Genomic DNA, 24,847 nt, shown 5'->3' on the forward strand with positions numbered 1-24,847 from the left:
CTCTGACTGTTAATCATTTAATCAGCTGGAGGAGGGGAGCATGAGAAGGGGAGGCATCCAGGATGCAGCCCCGGGTTCTGACTTGGTGTCTGGAGGTTTGGTGGGGCCTTAGCCGAGAGCTGAAGCCTAGGTGCAGGATCAGGCTTTGGAGGGGTTGCCCACAGAACACCCACTGGAGATGCTTATCAGGCAGTTGGATACAGGAGCTGTAGAGGAGGAGAGAAGTCAGAACTGCGGATTTGGGCATTACCCTGATTTCACGACGCTGGAGCTATGAGGGAGGCTGAGCTCATCAGGGATGAAGAGATGGGAGAAGTACAAGTTCAAGGACGTTCAGACCAGCATTCCACATATGTGGCTACTCCTTGCATGACATCCCATCCCCGTCATTGTGCCTGTTCCGTGTACGGTGCACCCCAAGCAATCACTTACATGTGGCATTTGCTGGTGCAGCTGGCCTGCGATGAGGCTGCCAGCCCATGCCAAAGTGGCCCAGGCCCCAGCAGGACCATGGCACAGTGGGCACTAGAGGGAGAGAGGATTCTCAGTGGAACTGGATCACGTGCTCTTTGAGGGGATGCTGAGCCCTCTCATTACAGGCTGAGGACCTTCCTGGCACCTTTGAGATGACTCCAGCAGGGGCAGAAGGCTGCAGCCTGCCTCTGTGTTCAGTGTCACTGTGACCCCTGGGAGAGGGGCTCAGGAGACCCTAAATCCTGGCAAGAGGTACCAAACAGGCTACTCTTTATCTCCACATTTTGTACCTTGTCCCCCTCGGGCTGGAGGACACTAGTTAGGAATGGGAGTGGCTCCTTTGAAGCATCCTAACTGTTCTACTCTGCATGTATATGAGGCCCAGAGCCTTAGACTTCCACGGAAACCTCCTGTTCCACTTTCTTTAGGTACTTAGGTGGAGTTGGGGAGCCTCAAAACAGGCAAGACTATCTGCAAAACAGACTGGATGGTGTACATGTACTTTGGACACTTCCTCTTCCCCAAATCACGTCAGCATCTCACGACAACCCCAGTCACTAAGCTTAAAGTAGGTTCCCTTTCACCAGGCTCTTCTCCAGCAGTAGAAATGCTACTGAAATGCAAGGTGACCCACTTTAGCAGCTGCTGTGTCCAGAAAAGAATTACTTTGACTTGGCAGCACTGGTGAATCCTCAGAGGGTATAGCTGAAAAATCAACACCAGATGGCTTGCTGCAAATGCTTCTGAAGGGTACTCTTGTCAGATCGCCCTGGAGAGCCGTGCTGAGCTAACTTGGAGGTGCCACACAGGCCTGGGGCCTCATTAGATGCAGGAGCCCCTCGTGCACCCCCCGAGCCCAGAGGCATCACTTCTTCCAAAGGGCAGCCTGATGAAAAATGATGGAAGAGTGGGGCAGGCAGAGCAGTCTCCAGAAGGTCTTCTTTGTCTCGGGTCTAGCTGGAGGTAGCTGGGGCAATCCTGAACAGACTGGCTTTTCCAAGAGGTGAAGAGGTAGTAAGCAGCAGCCGCATTTTCTGGAAGCAAATCAATGTAGAAATTGAGCAGCTCTTGGAAGCACAACCTCTTACCATTTGGGGGACAGGAACACCTATGTTGATGTTCCTAATCCCAGGAGGGCAGAACACGTGAGCAAGAGGCAGGGCCTGGGAAGGTGACACCGTAAGTGCTGTTGTCCTGTGTCAGATGGTGGCCATGTAGGACTGCATGGAGCTTGTGTGGTTAGGACAGCACTGTTGTAGAAAGGGACCTTCCCAAGGAGGCCGTTCAACTCCACAGAGTCTGAGCAGACAGAATCCTCTCCGAGAGGGATGGTTGAGGCATCTGCTGTGCCTAATCTTGAGAAGCTTGGCAGGTATGGTGTTTGCTTGCTGCTCTAGTGCCTTATTCGCTCTGTACTTGTCTCCAGAATCTTCACCGTACCTTTATGCACTGGTCCCAGCACTACTGGTGGAGGCCTCTGGGATTCAGTAACTGAGTTGAAGGTACCTTATGTGATCAAGCTCTCCCGCATCTCTCCATTTCTTCTTTTAGAACAAAAATATTGTTTGTACCTTTGGCATGAATTCCAGGATGGCTCGCTTCTCCATCTTGAATGTAAAAGTTACGGTTGCTGATGTGGCTGACAGGACCTGGACTTCCTTATTAGATTAGGAACGTACTGCCTCCAAAGCTGAGCTTTATTTTTCCCTCCTCAGAAAGTAGAGCCCACATCCTGTCAGCAGAGCAGGGCATCGCCCTCTGGGGCTTGGAGGGGGTTGTTGTGTCTAAGCCCGTGTACTGAATCTCCCAGTGGGCCTTTCCTCCACCGGCCGGGCCTGGCTGACCAGGGCGCCCTGCCTGTGCCGCAGGGGCAGAGCCTCTGCTCAGTGGGGCTCCTCTTGTTTCTGGGGGGTGAGGTGAAGGCTAGAGCCTGCCTTTACTGGGCAAAAATGCTCTGGAGAGCCGACCCAGGAACCCCACACGGACAGTGAGCCCACCGGGGTGATTATCTCACAGCCCCTTCTGAGATCCTGACAGGCTCAAGAGGTGCAGGTGCAGACGGGGTCCTAGGTGGCAAGGGCGCTGCAGTGCTTCACAGTCACTTAAAGAGAATTGTCACAAGCAGGGGGGTCAGAGGGACTTCCCCAGCCGTGCTGAGACAAGCAGAGAGACACTGTACCCTCCTCACCAGGCGTGAGCCTACTCAGGAGCTTTACATCTCAGCCACAAATCCCTCTCCAAATGCAAGCCCACGGTATGACTTTTGGGAGCCCTAGGCACTGTCGCCTTCGTGGGCTCCTTCCTCCATAAACAAAGTTAAAAATTATATTTTATGACCATGCTGGCTTAAAGGTGAATATATTAATATTACATCTGAGAATGTTTTCTTTGATTTAAAAGTGCATTTATTTATCCTCTTTTGACATTAAAAGAACCTAACAAACACATTTTCGTGGGCCCTGAAAGAATCGTGGTCCTCACGTACTGCAGCTGTTGTGCCTAATGATAAGATGGCCTTGTGTGCATATGGGTTCCAGAAAACAGGATGACTGACAACGCCTCAGTATTCCTCAGAGCCGCCCTTTCAAGCATAGCATCTGCTCAGATCTCAAAGCAGGCAGACCCACTTGCTTAGCAGTAGTTCTTTAAAAAAAAATTCTCCTGGAGGAGCACCTATTGGGAAATGCTGGAGTCAGGAGTGGTGGCAGGTGTGCAGCCCCCACTGCCCACTGCATCCCAGGGCAGGGTAAACACCTAGTGAACACCTAGTGTCAGGCTCCAAGAAGGCCCCCAGAGCTTGCACTGTGGCACTTTTCAGCTGCCTGACTTAAGAAGTACTCACCCCGCTCCTTGGTGTGAATCGGGGCCTAGGGTACAATGCAGTATGACACAGCAGGACCTTGGCTCTAGCTTTATTCTGCCGGCACAGCATTCACAGTTGGGTGAGCACCAGCCCCTCTCCTGGTGTGACCAGAGGCCTGGGGTCCAAGATTTGAGGTTGTAGTGATCTGACATGGCACAGGTGAGTGAGTGCCTTAAGCTCTCAGCCCTAGCTGGTTGCCACGGAGCCTTGCAGGGAATCAGTCTTGGACAATTTAACTCTGACCTCTCAGTCTATCCCATGACCCCCAAGGGTAGCCTCTATACATCATACTCCACGCCATCTGCGATCCAGACCATTCCAACCCATCAGGGCTATGAGACTAGTCAGTGGCTTGGCTATCGAGGCAGCCAGGGAGGGGGATGATTAGGAATGGCCAGTGACACCCTCAGAGCCCAGGCGAACACATGTTCACCTGAGTCAGACAGGCAAGACCATTTATCCATACAGCAAGCACAGCCTGGAAGAACACACTGTCCAGTCCAGTCAATGCCATGTATAGTTAGAGAAGTCAACCAGTTCAGTGGCTGCTCTCCCCACTGGTTGGCATGTTTTAACAGTAATTGTTAAACATGGATGTTTTCTTCCTGCTATTGTCTGAACACTTTTCCTTTTAATTGCATACCACATCTGTCTTTCTGTTGCAGCTGTGAATTTGGTGAGGAAGGAACTCACGTTAAGGCAGCCTTTTTGAGAGCATTGGCATCCTTCCTCCAGGATCACTGAAGCATCCAGTTAGAGGCAGGATTAGTAAATCAACCAATCACTCACATACATTTCATTTATAAGAAGTTGGAGTGTCAAGACAGGCTTGAACAAAATGTGCTAGGAATAGGGTATAGTTAGGGAAGCCTTTGTAGGCGCTTTGAGGACTGAAAGCAGTAACATAACACATAAAGTATGCCGGCATAGATAGCCGTCTACAGGGGTACTCTTCTCGGTAGTTGGAAAGAAGTAGCAGGTCTCTAAAATCCAGGCCCCTGTCTCCAGACAGCACTTGACCATTAGCATGGTCAATGTCTAGTTCTATTTTCGTGGCTCCGTGAGGGAGAAAAAATTCCTGCAACTTGCCTTTCCCAGCTGTTCAGGTGCCGGTCAGCCCAGGAACTGGTCTTGTGTGGCCTCTCCTTTGTAGAAACGAGGAGGGGGTCACGTGGTCATGGCAGTCCCTTCCAGCCCTGACATCTTCTGAGTCTCTGATGACAAATGAATGGCATGGGTATTCAGAGGAGGAGACATCATCAAGATGTATTAGTCAGGGTTCTCCAGAGAAAGAATCAACACGATGTGTGTTTATATTTGGAGAGAAAAATTTATTTTAAAAAAATTGGCTCATGGTATCATGGAAGCTTGTTAAGTCCAAAGTCTGTAGGGTAGGCTGTCAGGCTTGAGACCCAGGCAAGAGTTGCAGCTCAAATCCAAAGGCAGTCAGCTGGCAGAATTCCTTCTTGCTCAGGGGAGATCAGTCTTTGTTCTATTAAGACCTTCAACTGATTGGATGAGGCCCATCAAACCACGGAGGGTGATCAGCTTTATTTGAAGTCCACCAGTTTAAATGTTAATCTTATCCAAAAAAACATCTTCACAAAAACATCAAGAATAATGTTTGATCGAGTATAATAATGTTTGACCATGGCCCAGCCAAGCTGACACATAAAATGAACCATCATACATGGTATCTGTACACAGGTAAGATTTAATACCTAGAAATCAAATGCAGGCAGGTTAAGAAGAAAGATTCCAGGAGACAATGGCAGGAGGGTTGCATGAGGTAGATGGGGTGGAGGCCTTACAAGTGGGTGGTGGGGGACAGAGCTGGAGAGGAAGGCAGAGAGGAATGTGGAGGGCCTGTATTTTTACCCCAAAGACTGTGAACTTGATCCTGTGTCCCCCTTGAGAGATGGTGTGATGAAGCTTTGCTCCAGGAGGACCAATGAATAAGAGGCCACTGCAGTGGTCCAATGTGAGTGACAAAGAAGTGATAAATGTCAGAAATGATGTGAATCCCAGCCACTCAGCAGTAGATTGGTGGGGAGGTGCTGCTGGGAAAGGAAGGGAGGAGCATTGTCTTTACTTAGGTGGCCTCTGACAGGAAATGACCTGTAGGCCTGGGTCCATTTGCACAGGGGTCTGAAACTCAGGTTACCTGGCTCTAACAGGCCCAGTGTGAGATTTGTGCAGGTATTTTCTTGAGCTGAGCAGGACTTGACCACCAGCCACACTGTCTCCCAGAGCAAAGGTTGATGACAGACTGTGAGGACTCTTCCTAGCACAGTAATCGTCATCACAGCTTTTCGGGGCAAGCGTGTATGTGAGGGCCTGGGGAGGGGCAGGTACAGGAGGGTGTGTTGGAGCAGACAAGGTGGAGAGACCAAGAAGAAACACCAGTGTCACTCTGTCTAAATTTTGTCCAAGCAAGGTGATTAGGAACCCTGAGTAGATACTTTTGAGAGCAGAAATGTTTAGAAACACTGACTGCAGGTCCTACACAGTCTCCATGGAGACTTAAAATATGCTCTTCCCATTAAACCTTTATAAAAAATCAGTATTGCCACAATTCATCACAATTCACCAGATGCCCATGATGGCCAGGCTCGCTTCTTCTCCTAAACACACACACACACACACACACACACACACGCGCGCGCGCGAGGACTTCGGTGTCATCCTTCTGTACAATCCTGAGTTTAATAGTGTTTCATCTTAACTCAGGCTGAGCCAGGCAACAGAGGGAAAGCCGAAAGTATAGAAGGTTGTATTCATCTTGTTTAGCGCTAGGTTCAGAATCAGGATGCACCTGTAAGCTGCTCTGCTTTGCTGCCCGACTCTGGAGGAACCTGACTGGGAGCAACTTTGGGTTGTAGTTCCACCGAGCACTGTGGGAGACTGTACCCCAGGGTGGAGGGGGCTGGTGGGTGCCCAGTGGGGAGTCTGTACTTTCCTCCCCTCTTTCTGCCGGTGACCTGTCTCCTCCTGCCTCCCCATCAGAGATGGGCGGAAAAGCCCAGCCTCGGACCCGAGGATGACCCTTGCCTGCAGAGACAACCTCCAGAACGGGAACACGAGTGACTCCTCCAGCGGGGAGTCCAGCAGCGGGCAGTGGCCGAAGCGGGCCGCCTCCCCGTCCCACGTCCGCTTTGAGGATGAATCAGCCCGCGACGCCGAGTCCCGCTACCTCGAGCGGCTGCAGCAGCGTCAGCGCCAGGTGCTGAGCACCGCGCTGCAGCCGGCGGACCAGGGCCCCCTGCGCTCCAAGCCCGACCTCGCCGACTACGTCCACGGCGGCTGCCGGCGCCAGGACGCGGGCGCGGGGGCTCTCCACCCGCTGCTGGGCGGGCTGGAGCCCCGGGGCCTCCCCGCGCCGCCGCCCGCTCAGGGCAGCGAGAGGAGGTGCCGAGCCTGCGGCCACTGCATCGCCCCCGACCCGAGGGTCCTCCGGGAGCGCGAAGCCGCCTGCGGGATGGAGGGGGTGTTGGCGCAGCCCCGCATCCCTCGGGGCCTGGGCGGCCCCCTCCGGCTCTTCCCTGCCGAGCCCGGACTCCACACCGAGTGGATCCGGGAGACGCACATGGGGGGCCAGGCGCGCCCAGAGGAGGTAGACTCGGCCCTGGACAGCACGGACACCTCCGACAGCTGCAGGACCGACAGTGAGGAGGCCGGGACCTCCCAGCCCAGTAGGGTCCGCGGCAGCAGCCCCCGCCTGCGGGCCTCCAGGCCTCGGGGAGGCCACAGGTGGTTCCAAAAGGCTGAAATGGGGCCGCTCCGGAGCCCTCAGGCCCCGCCCTACCTGCCTGGGCTGGAGCTAGTGGAGGTGTTGAATGAGGTGACAGAAGGCACAGGACAGACACCTGAGGGGACTCTGCTCCCCAGAGAAGATGCTTTCTCTAAGCCTCTTGTCCAGGACTCTAACAGGGCTTCCCTGGGGTCCCAGCCTGGACCAGGGCCGGAAAATCACTGGGCTCAGCCTGTGGATTCCCGGACAGCCTATGCCATCGCTTCTTCCATGAAGGTGGGCTCCTCGGCGCCAGGCAGACAAGCCCAGGTTGTAGAGAGCCAAGAGTCTCTGGGAACTGACTCCCCGAATCAGAGCCACGCAGAGCCCTCTGCCCCCCACCAGGCCCAGCAGCCAACCGCTTCCCTCTCCCCCGAAAGCTGGGTGCCGACCCCTCCCTCTTCAAAGAAAACCACCTCCCCTGTGTCTCACAGGAAGGCAGCCCTGGCTGGACTTCGCAGGCCGGGTGACCAGGGAGAACCTATGGACGCCCCCGTGCCTTCTTCCAGAAGTGTAGTTCCCAGGGCCTGTGAGCTCACCCGGCCGCAGCCCCAGCCCCGCAGCCCCTGTGTCACCCCGTCCACCGGTCACTGCAACAACGGCACGCCCCAGGGGCTGCAGGAGCCCTGGGGAGGAGCCATCTTCGCGGGCAGTGGGGAGAAGGGCGCCTACAGCCAGAAGCCTGCAGCACCGCCGGAGGACCGCAGAGATGGTAAGGGATTCCCCTGGGGCTAGGGCGGTCCTAGACCGGAGGCCACAGGCTGGGTCTGTGGCCCACCAGGCACTCCGAGTCGTCACTTACTGTTCATCTTAATAGATGACATACCCATGCACCGTTCCTATAGCAGCCCCGAGGAGCCCCCAGAGCCGCAGCGAATGTTGGGGAAGCTGGCGGGGTCCGTGGGCTGGTACAGGATTCCACATCATACTGGAGGCGGATTAGCCAGCTCCCCCTGGGGGCGGTGGTAGTGGGAACCCTGGAGTGTGTGCAGGAGCTCCAAGCTCTGTGGCTGCCAGGGGCCTGGGCTTTAAGAGAATTTTGCTACCAACAGAGCAGGAAGAAGCAGCAGCTCCAGGATTTACTAAGAGCAGCAAACGCCAAATAATCACACGGCTAAGGTCCTTCTGCTTGAACGTCGTCCTTTCATTCATTCACTCATTCCTTCAGTATTGATTGAGCACCTGTTACAGGCCAGGCGCCCTCCTAGGCCCTGTGGGGGATGCATAAGTGAAGTAATTCAGCAGGAATCCGGCCCTTGAGACCTCCTCCATGTGGCGAAGCAGATGTGCTGTCCGGGTGCCCAGTGGGCAGAGCCCCTACAAACAGTGCTGGGGTCGTTCTCTGGTGCCCGAGCCCTTCTAGACCCCCGAGCCTGCTGGGCAGGCTGTTAGGTTTCAGCAGGAAAGGCTGCTGAAGGATAGAAGGTATCAACTCTGCCCTTGGAAGGGGTCCTCATATCACGGGCAAATCCTGAGCATTGGCGGCCCCTGGGCTCTGATCCCCGATGTTGTGATCTGAGGTGAGCAGCTCGCAGCTCACTCTTAGGCAGAGATAACAGGCCCAGCGTGCACAGCCTTCCCTTCCTGTGCCCGCAGGCTCTGGCAGCCCTGGGGCTGTGATGGCTCGGGAGGAAACCAGGGCTTGGAAACAGAGTGGAGGAGAAGAGGGCAGAGAGGTGACAGGCCTTACTGACCTCATTGAGGATGTGGATGCCGAGCGCCCCCCTGCCCCGCCCCGGGTGTGCCGGCCACACGCTCCACTACGTGCGGGGAGCAAACACTCTCCCTTCCTTGCTCACACGAACCTTGAGGAAGCAGGCCCCACCCTGAGCTCCCGCCTGCCCTGTGCTGAGGTGTGGTTTTCTTCCCTCGGGCGGGCTCTAGGCTGGCTGCTGGCTGCCCCTACCCACTTCCTATGGGGCGTTTATTCTTTTTTTTTTTTTTTTTATAATTTCTTTTTTTTTTAATTAATTAATTTATTTTATTTATGGCTGTGTTGGGTCTTTGTTTCTGTGCGAGGGCTTTCTCTAGTTGCGGCAAGCGGGGGCCACTCTTCATCGCCGTGCGCGGGCCTCTCACTATCGCGGCCTCTCTTGTTGCGGAGCACAGGCTCCAGACGCGCAGGCTCAGTAGTTGTGGCTCACGGGCCCAGTTGCTCCGCGGCATGTGGGATCTTCCCAGACCAGGGCTCGAACCCGTGTCCCCTGCATTGGCAGGCAGATTCTCAACCACTGCGCCACCAGGGAAGCCCCGGGGCGTTTATTCTGAGAGCTGCTGACCTTTCTGGGCAGCCTGGCCTCCACCTGCTGGAGACCTGGAGCAGAGGGCCGGGTGAGGCTCCTCTTCTCGTTAGCCAGGAGGTCCTGGGCTCCTCCTCTGTAACCTGAGAAGAATGATAGAACCCATCTCCTAGGAACCCATGAAATAATCTCTGTAGGGCATTTAACTCATTGTCTAGAACTTCACACGTGCTCCAAAAACGGTGGCTATCGTTTAGCTGTTAGATGTCACAGCCAGCAAGAGTGTGGTTTTTGTCCCAGGAATACAAAATCCACCCCCGCCCCCAACTGTCTCTTGATATAGGAGGGACATGGCTTATCACAAGCAGCCCTTCATTTCACAGAGGTTTAGTTCTCATCTACTGTGCACGAGGTGCTGTGCTGGGGGTGATGGGGTTCAGCAGGTAATAAGACCCCTCCCTGCTTCGCGTGTGTCTCACCACTGCCTCCACTGCTCTCGTGGGGCTCCCACTTCTCTCCACCTTCCTCTGGCTCTCCTGCCTCTGTCGTTGGGTTGGGAACGTCCCCCGCCCACCGCCCATGACCCATGGGGATGGATCAGTGACACCGGAGGGATGCTGTGGCTATTGCAGGAGGACTCCAGGGCTGTCTCGCCTCAGCAGCTGTTGGCACCATCAGCTCCACGGGCATCACCTTCTCCCCGGCCTCAGAGGAGCCAGCGTCCAGCCAGGAACCAGAGGGCGGCCTGCAGAGGACAGAGCCGAGTTCTGTAGGGCATGTGTCATCCCGGTGAGTGACAGGAGCAAGAGCCCTGACGCAGGAGGTGGGGGATTAGGGCACTGGGGTGGGGGGGAAAGAGACCCCCTGGAGTGGTAGTGTGATAAGCTGACTACTCCCCATCCTCGGGGGACTCCTAGACTAGGTGCAAGCGTGGCACCCCAGCACTCCTTTGCCAGCCCTGTTCAGTCTAGTGTACGTGGTTATTCGCTCACTGAGCTTTCACTGAATGGCCTGAAGCTCCAGGCACTGTGCTAGGCACAGCTGCGCGGACAGTCCCAGCCCTCGAGGTGCTCCCAGGATGGGCTCTCCGTCTGAGAGGACTTGCTACTGACTCTGGGCTGGTAAACAGCCCGGCACTCATGTTTCCATGCTCTCCTCCAGCACTGAGGGTCTGAGTCCTTGCTCTGGGGCCTCAGAGCCTTGGTGAGCTGGTCCCGTGGCCGGGCCTTCTCTTCTCCACTACGCACCATTCCTGGTGACATGTAGCCCGAGGCTTCACGTGCCACTGAAGCCAGATCTCCAGCTCCGTGTGCTCCCCAGAACTCCAGATTCGTGTATCCAGCTCCCCCGGCATCTCCACTAGGATGCCTGAAAGGCCTAGTGGAAGTCTCGATCACTCTCGACAAAAGCTGCTTCCCCGGGTCCTCCTCCCGGCAAACACACAGCACACCACCATCCACACAGAGCTCACGCCCCGACTCAGGGCGTCATCTTGGCTGCCCCCTCCCCCTTCTCTCCCACCCTCATCCAATGGCAAGTCCTCTTCGGCTCCTGCAGCCACCTGGACGGCATTTCTCCGGGTCTCAGCGCATTCCTTCTTTCTGTGCAAATCTAATAGTCCCTCCCTGCTCTCTGCCTTCCCTCTCGCCCCTGCAGTTCCTTCTCCATACAACAGTCCGAGGTATCTTTTTAAAACCTTAATTAAATGGTGTCATTTCTCCTGCTGAAACCCCCCAATGGTTTTTCCTCTCACTTGGAATAGAATTCAAACCCCTTACCTTGGCTTATAGCACTCAGTGTAATCCGGCCTCGGCCCACCTGTCTGACCCCATCTGGCCCCTCTTGCCCCCCTTGCTCATTATGTTGAAGTCCTGTGGACCTGGCCCCATTATGTCCTTGAACCCGCCACACACTGAGCCTCTTCCTGCCCAGAGCTGTGATTCCAGCTGTTCCCTTGCCCTGGAATTCTCACCTCCGGGCTCGACAGGACTGGCTCCTTCCTGCCATTCAGCCCTCGGTTTAAATGTCATCTTCTCAGAGAGGCCTTCCCCGGCCACCGTGTCACTCTCCGCTTCACCCTGCTCATCGGTTGCTGGTGGGTTTTCTCCTTTGTTTACTAGTCTGTTGTTTGTAAGCTCCCGAGAGTAAGGGTCTTGCCCGTCATGTTTATCACATACCCCAGTTATCTGCCAAGAAGAGGCCTAGAAGAGGTTCTGAGGAAATATTGGACGGATGGACGATTGAGTGAACCCATAGTTGAGTGTGACACCAAGGGTCTCGTCTGAGCTTCTCCCTAAAGGCTACCCAAGCAGAGTATCCTGCAGAAGTCCGCGTGGCCTTTCTTTCTGCAGCCTGGCTGTCACTTCGTGCGTGCGGCAGTGGTGCGGGCCCACCTGGGGCACACAGGATGGGCCCTTGCCTCCTCCAGCCCTCTCCCACCCACCTCATGTCCACCTTTGCGTTTCAGAGCATTGCCAGGGGTCAGTGTGGGACCCAGCCTGCCCTCAGCTGCGCCTTCTGACAAGAACAAGAAAAGCAGCGGCAGCGTCTCCTCCACCCTGGGGCTGAAAAAGTTCTTCTTGGCCCTGACAAGTCAGGGCACAAGGCCCAAGCTGGGCAAGTCCCGCAGCTACAGTGTGGAGCAGCTGCAGCCCCCTGCGCCCAGCCCGGCTTCACACACCAGCGCCCCCAAAATGAAGAGAGCCCCATCGTTACAATCCCTGCAGCCGGTGAGTCCCAAGGGCCCAGCCGAGGGGTGTGTGAGGCCAGCGGGGGTGTAGCCACCATGGGAATGAAAGGTGGAAGGAGGAAAGAAGTGCTGAGGGTGCTGCCCAAGGAGTCCCAGGTGGAGAAAGGGAAGCTACTGGCATCCCCACAGTCCATCCGCGAGACGTGGATTCCCTGGACGCAGTGGGGGTGGGCAGCGCCCAAGCTTCTGTCCTTCCACCCCGCGGCCCCAGCCTGGGCTCATCCTAGAGCCCCGCCCTCACTCTGCCACCTCTGCCCAGTCCTGGTGTCGACTGCCTGATCGTTCTGGAACCTTTTCCGTGGCCACAGCCACTCTGTTAGCCTAGCACAAATCACTTCACACCTGGATCACCTCAACGGCCTCCTGACGAGCATCCCTGCCCTGTCTTTCTCCATGTGGTTTTCAGAGTGGTCCTTCTGGTGCGCAAATCTGGCCTTGCCATCCCCTCGTTGAACACCTGCCGTTGGTCCCTTATCACCCCCAGGATAAAGTTCAGGTCACTCGACATTGCCAAAGGGTTTCTGTGATCTGACTGCGTTCATCTCATCACTCTTCTAACACTTGACCCCATTTATCCTTGACTTTGCAGTTCTGTAATCAGGCCACACAGTCTGACTTTGAACCTTCCCCAGAAATGCTCTTCTCTACCTGCTAATGTCTGCTCATCCATCAACACTGAAGGCACTGCCTTCTCCAGGAAGCCGCTTCCAGTCCCTCCTTGGGCTGAGCTGGGCACCTCTGCTCTGTCTTCCCTTCTCATCCTGTGCTTCCCTCCTTCACGGAACTTGTCACATAGTGTTTTAACTTTTGTCTGTGTCCCCTCAGTGGAATGCGATTCCCTGTGGAGACACTACTTGATCTTTATATTCCAAATATTTAGTATGATGATTAGTATGGTAGACATACTCAATACACAGTGAATGAATGAGTGAGTGAGTGAGTGAATGCAGGGCAACCTGCTGAAGTTCCCCCTCCCACGTGCTAGAGGATAAACCAACAGCAAACCAACAGTAGCACCTAACTCTCAGCTATGTCTCTGAAAGTGCTGTTCTACTTCAGGTGTTTCCAGGTATTATGTCTGTTCTTCTCTTCCCTGCTCCCTCCCCTGGGCAGAACGAAGCAGGCGATTGCAGTTTGGGGCATTGGAGCCTTTCATTCTTCAGGCTGAAGTAGGGAAGAGAACGCAGGCTGAATGAAAATTCCATTGGTTGTCTTGCACCCCGTACAGAATAAATATTTGCTGGATGAATGAACGGAAGACAAAGAAACAAAAGCAAAGCCACGTCAAGCTGGGGACAAAAGCCTAGAGTGGCATTGTGCTCCAGAAATTTGCTGCTTTTCTCATGAAGTTAGATTTGTCCCCAGTGTGTCTGAGCCATGGTGCCAGGATGTATGGCCATCAAAGCTTCAACCTCTGTAAACCCAAGGGAAATGAAAGCCCGTTAGTGTAGGAGAGGGGTTATGGGCAATGTAAGCCAAGTGGGCAAAGTTAGGAAGTAAGCTGGCCAAGAAAGAGTGGGAGCAAGTGCCAGGAGGACTGCGCAGCAGAAAGAATTGTTCAAGAATTGAAAAGAGAACATGAAAGAAGACTCCATCTCACCCTGGTATATTCATGACATATCTCAGGGTGAACACCTTCCTGTTAGACTGTTGTGTTGACAAGTGTGTGTGGAGAGAGGGTGGATGGCTGCTGCCCTGGCTTGGTTTTCCTTTTGCCCTCCTGAGTGGGCAGTGGGCACCTTCGCCACGTGGGCTGCTCCCACGTCCTCTAGTGGCTATGGCTCTTTGCCCTTTGCACCTGCATCTGGAAGGCTCCTCCCTTCTCCCCTCCCCCTCTTTCCCTGGGGAACGCCGGCTTGTCTTTCCTGTTCTGAGTTGACTTCTCCCAGAAGGCCCTCCGGAACCCTGAGGCAAGGTCAGGGCCCCCTCTTAAGCTTCTTGATAATACATCTTCCTGAGAGCACGGATTTCCAATGTGATAAATAATGTGTGCGGTATTTGTTTAGAAGTCGGCCTCTCCCTGCCTCCCACCCCCACCCTTGGAATAGCCTCCTCACTGGGTCAGTTTCTAGAACACAGATCTGACCTTGTAACTCTTCTGATTAACATCACTCAGTGGCTCCTCAGCAGGTCATATAAGGTCCTGCCGGGTGTGGCCCCTCGGCTCCAGCCTTTCTCCCATCACCTCTGCAGCCCAGCCACCTAGACCATGAGTATGTTCCAGAACATCCATGCTTTCTCCCATCTCCCTCTGTCTGCATCTGCTATTTCTTCTGCCTGGAACACCCCACCTCCGTCTTCACCTGGAGAGCTCATGCTTCAGGCCCCGCCCAGGCGTCAGCTCCTCCAGTGCCCTGGAGCCTCCTGAGCAGAGTCTGTCTCTGCTTCCCTGCACAGCGTTGTCCGTGCTTCTAGCCTCACACTTACAACATGCATTTAGGGCTTTTGACCTGTCCGTGCTCACCTCACCCCCATCATGGTGCGAACTCCTTGAGGGACTTCCGTCTTGTCCATCTTTTTAATGCAGTGTTTTAAGGTGCATACTTGATAACATTTTTAACGTCAGTGATCATAAAAGGGATACTAAAGAATCACAAACTATTTAAGATTTTAACTCTACAATTGTGTTTATTATTCTGTGATTAATTTGATTTCACCCTTTTTTCATAATCAAGGAAGAAATTAGATTTTCTTAATAAGTGAGATAATTAGCATTACCCTATTCAGTTGTTATTTCAGCCCCCAATTTTTTTTACTTGGAAGCTTCAAAACGCCTACATAGGCCCATCTCCTTAAGTAAGTTATGGTTATTCCTGTTAAGCACTTTGAAGTAATGACAAAAACTTGTGCCATTACTTTCTTAGCAGGCCCTCAGGTTCATGGTTGGGGTCCCCTCTCTGTCAACCCCTTGCCAGGTGGCTTTTCTCACCTGCAATATTGGGCCTTTCCCACTAGGTGTCACCCTCTCGCCAACGTCGGAAAGCTGCCTCTTTTCAGAACCTCCATTCTCTGCTGAGTGGCAAGGTGGACCGTTCCAACCTCTACCTGGTAGGGGAGCCAGGGGATCACAATGCAGCTGACAGGTAAGAGTGGGCAAGTGGTTTGGAGTGTAAACCCAGGGCATGGACAGTGGAGCTAGATGCTTAACTCCTTCCTGCCTTAGCAGCACGGCCCGAGGGGGGGGGGTCCCTTTAAAAGAGAAAGTGAGGCTGGCTACCTGTGCCTCAGTTGCCTCAGGGGTCTTGGAGGCCACTCCTCGGTGCCCTTGTCCTGTGAAACTGGACAGGGGTTGGGGTTTCTGTAGAGTTGGAAGGTTTGATTCCTCCATCCCTCTACTATCTAATGACATTTTGAAATCAGAATGTTCAGGGAGCTTCCTTAGCCCAGCTAAAGATCTGACTGAAGATCCAGAGACAGGGCCCCCAAAGAGGCCCTCGCCCTGTGACCCTGCCTAGAGAAATCCACCCTCTCTGATGAGACCTGCTAGGCTAGCTGCTCTTACCCGGGGCTCCATGGAGGAACTTCAGGGGGTCCATTAACTCCTGGAAGTTTTATGTAAAATTAAAGCTTTCGCCAGATTCTCAGATCTCTGCACCTAAAAAGGTTAACAACCACTGCTCTTGGGGGAGGGGCTTCTGGGTCTGCAGCGGGCTCTGCGGAGCCTCAGATGGCTGTGGGAACCCGCCAGGCGCAGCCCTGGCTCGTGGCCTCCGCCGTCTTTCAGCCAGGGCGGGGCTGGGCCCCAGTGCTGGCCCTCTTTGCCCTCACTCGCCTGCGGCCCCTCACAGGCCAGCCAAGGCGCCGCCCCGGCGCTCCCTCAGCGTGGAGGACGTGAGTGCCCCGGGCCTGGCTCGTGCCGTGGGCCGCATGGTGGAGGTGTTCCCGGATGGCACGAGCCAGCTGCAGCTACAGCGCTCCCCGGAGGGCACTTTCGGCTTCTGTGTGGCCTCTGGGAATGGACGCCGGGACTCAGGTAGGACCCCCCGCCTCCCTTTTCTGGTTCCACAGCCCTGGGGCCTTGGCAAACCACTGCAGTGCCTTCTGGCTGTGGTTGTTTCCGCTTCCTGTCTTTGGCTGAACAATGAGCTCTGGACTCAGAGAGCCTCTCAGAGAAAGGACTGGAATTCTCCCCTCAAGGGGGTAGAGATGGCAGGCTTGCTCCACTGTCCCTCTGTCCATCTTGAAATCAGAATCTCGGTGCCATCTTTTCACTGGAGAGCCTGAGGGAGGTTGTTTGTGCTGGCTGGTTCTCTGGATCCCTTTGACGTGGCTGGTGTGTTTAACTGGTTCCCTTCCTCTAGCTGTGGAGTATGTCTGGGCACGTGGACCGTGCCTGCCTGTCTGTGCATCCAGGCCCCTCCCTCAGGGCTGGCTCCTGCCTGGTCTGTTCGCATGTATCCTGGCTCCAGGCCCCTGGCTGGGCGGCCTGCTAGGTCTTGATTCAGTGCTGGCAGGATCAGGGAGGGGCTGTGAACATCCTTCTGCACTCTGGCCAGCTCTCAGCCCTGCCCCATGAATCTTGCAGGGCAAAATGACTTCCCCAGGCCTTTACCCAAGGTCTGTGGGTCAGAATCCATCACAGGGCAAGGGACCTTGACATACATTTCTCAGATGAGATGAGTAAGGAAGGAAGACAGACGTGCAGGAGTGGGAAGGAGAGGAGAGAGAGGAGGAAGAAAGGGAGAGACAGACACAGAAAGACACGCTCAAAGCTGCCCTGGCTGGGCTGTGCCGCGGAGGGTTTAGTCCTCTGCTTTGATCTTCTAGGTCAAGATTATTTAGCTGGCTGAAATCTGCCTGCTGCCAGAGTTGCAGACCACAGCGAGTTCTTGCGTATGTTCCATCATTCATTTTTCAACAATATACGTTGAGCACCTACTGGGTGTTGTAGATAACTGGGGATAGAGCAGTAAATGGAACAGAGAAAATCCTCATCCTCAGGAGGACGCATTCTCATGAGGAAGCTAGACTGTATCTACAAATATATATATATGTTTATTTATTTATTTATATTTATTTATATATTTTATATATACATATAACGTGTTATATGTATGTCAGATGGCGAAGAGTACTAAGAAACAAACACAAATAAAGCAGGATAAGGCCCAAGGGCAGTGAGTATGGGAGTACCGGTGGGGCAGCTTTTCTGAGAAGAGACCCCTGAGCAGACAGACACTGGAGTGAAGTGAGGGTGGGCCATGTGGTGTCTGGGGAAGTGTGTTCCAGGCAGAGGGAACAGCCAGTGCGAGGCCCTGAGGGCTGGGAATGAGCGTGGCCTGTGGGAGGAACTGCAAGGAGGTCAAGCTGGACAGAGAGGGGTGAAGGGGAGAGACTGAGCTGAGGGCAAAAGGTGGGGAGACAGCTGAGCCCAGAAATGGGGGAGAGAGACTGAGCTGAGGGCAGAAGGGGCTTTCTTGCCAGTGAGACCGGAGCCACCAGGGGCTTGGAGCAGGGACTGACGTGCTCTGATTGAACACTTTAACAGGCTCACTGGCTGCTGTGTTGAGAATAGACCCTAGTGGGGTGACAGTGGAACCAGGAAGACCACTTTTAGGGCTATTTCAACAGTCCAGGAAAGACATGGTGGTGGCGGCTTAGACTGGGGTGGCTGTGGAGGTGGTGAGAAGTGGCCGGGGTCTGGTTGACTTGAAGGTAGTTTTGACTATTTGCTGATGGATTTTACATGAGTGCGAGAGGAAGGGAGGACGAGTTTCTCCCCACTCTGGCCCTCAGGAGGGTGCCTGTCTGTCCACACAGGGAGATGGCCATTGTGAGCATATGTTGACCATTGCAAAGTGCTCCACGGGCTGTTAGCCACTCTGCCCGTTCCTCCAGCTTCCTCTCTCCTTCGGTGAGGGAGACAGGGTCTCCCAGAGAGGCAGCATTCAGGCATAGTTAGACAAGAGAGTGTGGTTTGTACTCCAGCGCCTCTGCTGGCTGTGTGACCTTGAGCAGGTTACTTACCCACTCTGAGCCTCAGGTCTCTAATTTGTAAAATGAAGCTAATGAAACCCTACCTGGAAGAGTCATAAGGAGCATTCAGTGAGGTACATGGGAAAGTGCCTGGCCCATTTCTTCCCTTCCCTCTTCAGAAAAAGAATGTGTATTGGGGGAGTAGAACTCCAGATGGGGGCAGACATGATCTGCGTCATCTGTCAATGTGAGATCATACCCAACTGGCCATTCTACTATGCCCCCCATCCTCCCCAAAAGTCCCTTTAGTCCCCGTTGCAGGCAGTGGGACCCCCCTCCCCCATCCCCTGTCATGGACTGCTGATGGGCAGGGGTCTCTAATGACCAAGAGCTTCTTGGGCTCTGCCCTGGCCCGCTCCCCAGGATGCCCCTCACCTGGTTGGTGCAAGCTCTTCCCTGTCCTGCCCAGCTGGTGCCCTGCTCCTACTGCTGCAGTTGGCTGCTGGATGTCACGCAGAGCTCCCCTCACACATGGAACATGGCTGGTGCTGGTGCCTCCTTGCCACAGGCCGTGCTCCAGCAGCCAAGGGTCACTTCTCCTGGGCCTCAGAGGGGCCGTGAGCTGGGGCTGGTTTGCATTCCTCACTAAAACATCAAGATGCTGGTGTTACTTGCCGGCTATCACATCTGATTCTGTACAGGCATGTGAGAACAGCAGGCTTCGCCTTCTGCTTCTAATTGAATACAACACAGAGATCATACATCCTTAACAAAGGCCGTTTCCAGCAGACAGTAAATGCCTACGATAGCAGTCTCTGTCATATTTGTGTCGTGACTTTCAGTTGTGAAACCTACCCCAGGCATGACAGCAGTGTCTGGTCCTCCAGCTGCATTCTTTTGGGTTTTCTCATCACTCCCCACTGGCATGTTCTGCGGTACAGCAGCCGTTTCTGCCGGCTCCACCCCTGCCCTCCTTACCTGCCTCTCCCCATGCCACCAACATGCAGACAGGGCAGACAAGCTGTTAAAGAACCCAGAAAGAAGAGGGAAAAGATAGGGCAAGGGCTGAGAGAAAAGCCCTGTGCAGCCAAGATGGCAGACAGACCTTGTCAGGAGGGAGCCGGCCTTGCGGGAAAGGCTCAGCTCTGCCAAGAAGCACTGAGAGGCAGTTCCACAGGTCAGACCAGGGAGAAGGAGTATGTCAACAGATCCGATTTGCTACAGCCAGAGCTGCAAACCTTCAGGTGCCTTAGAGGAGGTTTCAATGCACTTTCAAACCCGAATTTCAGAGGGTGGGCTCTGAAAAGCTTGACTTCTGTTGGGGCCAGAAGCTCCTGCGGGGCTGGGCAGACAAGAAGATGACCTTCCACTCGTCCAAGACATCTTAAAAGGCTTCCAGCCGGAGACTGGGGGACCAGACGAGATGCTCTTTCGGGTCCCTTCTAAGGAAGCTGATTTTAGGAAGAGGAAGCAGGGAGTCAGGGGTGGACAGCTGCTTAATGTTTCTAATCAGCCAGCCAAGTCCAGGCTGGGGAGCAGCGAGGGTGCTTAAGGCAACGCTAACCTGACCCCGTGAGTCCTGTAGGGGCTGTCGCGGCATAGGGTCCCCACCCTGCAGTCCTCCCGCGGAAGGGGCTGAGCTCTGCACACCCGCGCTCACTCGGTGAGTCCGGATGGAGGGCACCCAGCTTTCCCTGGAAGAGCCTGTGCTCCCTTACTGTCAGGTGGAAGCAGCTGACGGAGAGTTTGAAAGGTTTTCAGCAGAAGTTGAGGCAAGAGGGGCTCCCTCAGCTGGACCGTCCTGCACTGTGTAGCGAGGGAGCCCAGCCCAGCCAGCCCGAGGCTTCCAGAGCCTTCCAGAGCCTGCTCCACTGAGTTCCTCGAATTGAACCCCAGGAAAGGAGAAGCAGGTTCTTCCCAGGCTCACCCTACCTTAGAGACCCAGGGAATGGTCCCAGCCAGGTGGGGCCTTTTGGGGTCACTGAGGGGAGAGGGTATGTGTGAAGAAGGGAAAAGTGAGCCAGGATGACTTTAAACACGGGGCCAGAATTTCTATGTTTCTTGGGCTTTTGCCCAGAAGCCTCTGAACCCTAAGTAAGGAACCGTATCCGAGGAAGACTGAGGCCAGGGCTAGTCCCAGACAATCCTGTGAAGCAAACCAGGTTTGGATTTGACCTCAGCCACGTTCGCTACTCCAGTGGTACCATCCACCACCCAGCTACTTGAGGGCAGCAGCTGGGTCTTATTTGTGAATCCCACCTAGCAGGGTGCCAGGCATGTAGTAGGTCTTTGTCTCAATTTTTCAACATTTTCCTCCCTATTTTACAATCAAAGCTTATCCCAGAAAAAGATAAGATTAGCTCATTCACACTGGGGTGTACATGAATAATAACAGCTTAAAGCATTATTTGTATTAGGAGGATTTTAAAAGAGGAGACAGAGAAATGAAGTCATACCATGGAGGTGGGCACACTGTATCTATTTATAAAGCCAGTTGCGGTTGTGAAGTGGAATAATGAGGGAGAGTGTGTGTGTGTGTGTGTGTGTGTGTGTGTGTGTGTGTGTGTGTGTAGTGCCCTGTATGAGCACCTGCCTCCCCTCCACCCCAAACAGCATCCACCTGAGCATTCCACAGAGCTGCATATCTTTGATTTGGATTTCCTGTGTTCTCCTGTTTTCCTTTGCAGGGTTCTACGTGCAGGAGATGGCTGATGAGAGCACGGCCAAGCTGTACTCGGGGCTGCTGGGAGTGGGGGATGAGATCCTCGAGGTGAACGGGGCCAAGGTTGCAGGGCTGGGCTTGGCTCACATCAGGGAGCTCCTGGCCCACGCGGAGAGCTTGTCGATCCGTGTGCTGAGGCAGAGGCCTGTCCCACGGTGACCCAGAGGTGCCTTTGCCCTCACCGTCACCCCCTTGGAAACTCTGAACCACCCCAGGGGGTGGCTGGGAATGCACTACATAAAGCTGCTTTGTCTACTGAAAATGAACATGGTGGCACGTAACCCCTTGGGCCTTGGCAGGGCTTCTGTGACTGACCACTTTAGCAGAGGGAAGGAGCCTGTTTGTGTATTTTGTTTAAGGATGTTAATTTATGCAGAACCGGGGAAAAGATATGGGTCTTCCGCCCTGACCAGGCCTGAGGTGTTGTCAACATCTTCCTGCACCTTTGTTGGCAGGGGGAGGAGAGAGATTCAGTGGGTCCTTCGGTTGGTCCCTGAGCATCGCCTTACCCCCAGGTCCCATCCCACACTGTCAAGGGCTCCCCCAGCCCCTCCCACTCCAGAGCCAAAGAAAGTACTTGGCCATATTGGCCTTGAGCCCGCCTTTTTCAGTCTTATTTCTCCCAGTTCCCATTCAACACCTTTGCTTTTTTTCCAGAAATGGACAAAGTGTCCTGGAGTAACAGCCTTACAGCCATTCACCATGTATTCCAAACCCAAAATTAGCACATGTGGTCTGGTGGGAGAACATCTGGGAGATGTTATCTGGTAGTCAGAATATTAGGAAGTTCTGGGAAATCTTTGTGATATAAGGTTGAAGGAACAAAATGAAACCAACACCAATTTCAGGGAAGTGCAGCTGTGGCCAGTGGGACTGGCCAGACCAGCCCTGCCCCCCACCACAGCCTGGCCATGAGGACCTCTGTCTTCCTTCTCCTGTGACCTTGGACACGGGCTGCAGCTGGTGCCAAGCTGTCCCCAGCCACAAGCTCTCTGCCCAGACTCCCTGAGGGCAGCTGTAGGTGGGCCGCTGGCAGGGAGATGGCAGGGCACGAGCAGGGGGATGGGCTGTCCTGCCTGGGCGCGTCCACTGCCCAAAGGGTTGGGACTCTCTGGGAGTAGATGGCTGTGTGTCAGTCTTAAATTATTAAAGAACAACGCTGAAACTTATCCTACTCTGAGTTGCTAAATTCTGGGCTGGATGCTCACTTGACCTTCACTAGCCCGGCAGGGGCCTGGGTTGCAGGAGGGGGAGGGGAGGGGGAGGGAGGACACAAGCACAGCAGTGGGCAGTGTTGGCATGCCAGAGGGGGAGGGCTGGGGAGGCCCCTGGGGTTGGGGTGACGCCAGGGTTGAGGCAGAAGCCTCCAGAGATCATCCTTTGGCTGGTAGAGGAGCCTTGGGCAACGTGCATTTAGGAGCAGGAGACAGAATGGAGCTAAGGGGCCTCGGATAGGAGCAATGGGGATGGGGGAGGCTTGGAGTGGGCAGCCCAGGGCTGCTTTACAACTGGCTGGGTGCAGGCTGTGGTAAAAACACAACAGAATCAGGTTAAAGTGAGTGTTGCTGCAGCTCTCAGCAGGCAAGGTCGCCGAGGGAGACATGTGGCCTGAGAGAAAGAGGATGGGGGAAGGGGTCAGGCAATCCTGTGGAGTGTGTGTGCAGTGAGTGTTCTCCCCTCCTAGGGCCTTATCAGCAGGAGCCAGTTAAAAGCCCTCTTTACTGTCCCTGGAGGGTAGGGGGAAAGCATGGCTCCCAGAGCCCCCCAGCACTGCAGGATGGGGAGGCTGGGCTGGCCTGGGGGTGGGATGAAGGGGGGTTGGGGAGGCTCTAGCAGGTGAGCAGAGGGACCAATGGAACAAGTGCTTGGGCCTTGAGGATGTGAAGAGGGTGCTGGGACACCTCAGAGACCAGCCTGGGGCCCCCAAAGCATAGAAATAGCCCCACAGCAGAAACTACAGGAGTGGGGAAACCCTAGTGGCTCCCCTACCCCAGCTTGTGGCCTTGTGGTCATAAAACTTTGGGGAAATTTCATGTTGAAAAATGCTTCTGGGGCAAAAGTCACCTCTGTTTTCTCTGGTGAGGATAACGATACCGACACCGTGCCTCAGCTGAGAAGAAATGGAAGCGGGGGCGGGGTGCTAGGGCTGGGACTGGGCAGGGAAAGGTCTCTAAGAGGTACTGAGCAGCTGCATCTGTTACATCCCAGGTGGGGGGGTCAGGCTCTTGACACATCTTATTTTGTCCTTAAAATAATCCTGCCTGGGATGTCCCATTTATTATCTTCATTTACACAGATGGAGAGCCAAGTTTAGCAGCAATGAGAGGCCATCCAGACCCGGCACTCTGACTCAGCGACCACTCTTCCTACTGCAGCTCGCTCCCCACATGCCAGAAAAGGCTGGATGGGAGGGGGGGGGGGAGGGAGGGAGGGAGGCACTCTGAGCTGTGTGTGAAGTAGACCTGCCTTGCTCTAATTCCACAGAGGCAGAAGGCCCTCCTTCCTGGGGTAAGATGCTGGGCCCCGACTTGTGCGGGTGGGAGGGGGCTTTGGGTTCTCCAGCCTCCTGTGTGACCTTCCCCATCTGCTCTGCCTGGGGAACTACTGACCTAGAAAGCTATGTCCAGCCCTGCGTCATCCGCGCCTCCCACGGGACCATCAGAACGCTCTTACTTAGAACCTCGTGTTAACTAGGCGCCAGGCAGGAGCTCAGAGAGATGAGAAAGACGGGCTCTACCTTACCAGGCCAGAGGCTAGGGGGAGATCAAACATTCCCACCTGGCCTGGTGGTGCAGTGAGAGGAAGCACCTGGTTAGCCCCGGGGGCGGGGAGAGCCTGAGAGGGATCAGTGGTTAGTGGAGAGGGGCGGGGCGGGAGATGGGGGCGGGGCGGGGGGGGGGGGGAGGCAGGCTTAGGCAGGGGGAGGAAGTGCGTCCAAACAGGGCTTTGTAAAAGGAGGAGGAACTCACGGGAAGGTAAGGGAAAGGACGCTCAGACACGGTGGCAGTGTAACGGTACGCTATGTGTCCAGACCTCGCTTCGCTCAGGTAGGCACCTGACACTGCGACAACACGGTACAGAACGTGGCACCACCTTTAACCTCAGGCGTGACGTCAAATCCTTAGGATGACGGGAGCGGGGTGGGGTGGGATGGCAAGTTGCGAAGCCTCCAGCGGAAACCGCGGGCCCAGTGCTCGCCAGGCAGGCCTGGGAGGCCAGGGCGCCCCGACGCTGATTTTTTTTTTTTTTTTTTTTAAGGGGCGCCTCTTCTTGTTGGCGGAGGGGCAGGTGGGAGGCGAGAGCGCGTCTCCTCGGCAGGGTGTGGCCGGGTGCCCCCGGCGTGGGGACCGAGGTGTGTCGCGGGACAGCGACCAGGGGGCGACTGTGCGGGCTACTACCCGGCGCCCACAGCGCCCTCCCCGCGAGGCTACTTTGTTCCTCGGGTGTCGCGGGCAAGTCGGGTCGGCCGGGTGGGGCTCTGAGCCGGCCGCACCCTCCCCGCCCCTCCGCTGACCCGGAGGCCCCCGCCGCGCCGGCAGGAGGCTGGGGCCGGTCTGCGCTCCAGGCCGCCTGCCTCGGTCCGCGCCCGCCCGCGTCTCCGCGCCTCCGGCTGCTCGCCTCGGCGGGGCCAGGGATGCGCCCGGGCGCTGCCCCCTTGGGGACGTCCAGCCGGGCGCAGGCGCGCTCACAGCCGCAGGAGGGTTGGAGCCTGGAGTTTGACGGGGCTGGGTTCTTGGGGGTTTTACACGCCCCTCACCCCGCACACCCAGGACGCTTGGCTCGGCGCCCGGGGCCGGGAGGAAGACGACCCTCACTTTAGCCTCGAGGAACGCACCGTTGGGGGCGGGGGGAGAGGGCAGCCTGGAGAGTTGCACGGAGCGCGCGCCCGGCTCAAAGAAGGCGATGGTGGCGGCGTGCCGAGCGCGGCGGGGGGAACGGGCTGGAGCGGGCGGGAGGGGCAGCGAGGCGACGCAGGGGCAGGCACGCGTGGCGGGGCGCAGGAATGGGGACCTGGTCCGCGCAGTGCCCCGAGGGCTGTCGCGTGGAGGAACAGCAGGCACCGCTCGAATTTTGGAAATCAAGGTGAACCTGG

The 24,847-nt window shown here is 55.3% G+C and overlaps 1 protein-coding gene across 2 annotated transcripts in view; it reads left to right on the forward strand.

Annotated features, from left to right (window-relative positions):
* KIAA1614 (KIAA1614 ortholog) overlaps positions 1 to 21,923 on the forward strand; it is a 37,301-nt gene extending 15,378 nt beyond the window's left edge. For both annotated transcript variants that reach the window (XM_068541356.1, XM_068541355.1), the window contains 6 exons: positions 6,344 to 7,839; positions 10,000 to 10,156; positions 11,835 to 12,096; positions 15,072 to 15,199; positions 15,905 to 16,089; positions 20,720 to 21,923. In XM_068541356.1, the coding sequence (XP_068397457.1) occupies positions 6,344 to 7,839; positions 10,000 to 10,156; positions 11,835 to 12,096; positions 15,072 to 15,199; positions 15,905 to 16,089; positions 20,720 to 20,913 (2,422 nt within the window). In that variant the 3' untranslated portion in view covers positions 20,914 to 21,923. The remainder of the gene's footprint in view (positions 1 to 6,343; positions 7,840 to 9,999; positions 10,157 to 11,834; positions 12,097 to 15,071; positions 15,200 to 15,904; positions 16,090 to 20,719) is intronic.
* The last annotated feature ends 2,924 nt before the right edge of the window (positions 21,924 to 24,847 follow it).

This window comes from Eschrichtius robustus, chromosome 3 (assembly GCF_028021215.1).
Source record: "Eschrichtius robustus isolate mEscRob2 chromosome 3, mEscRob2.pri, whole genome shotgun sequence".
Lineage (NCBI taxonomy): Eukaryota > Metazoa > Chordata > Mammalia > Artiodactyla > Eschrichtiidae > Eschrichtius > Eschrichtius robustus.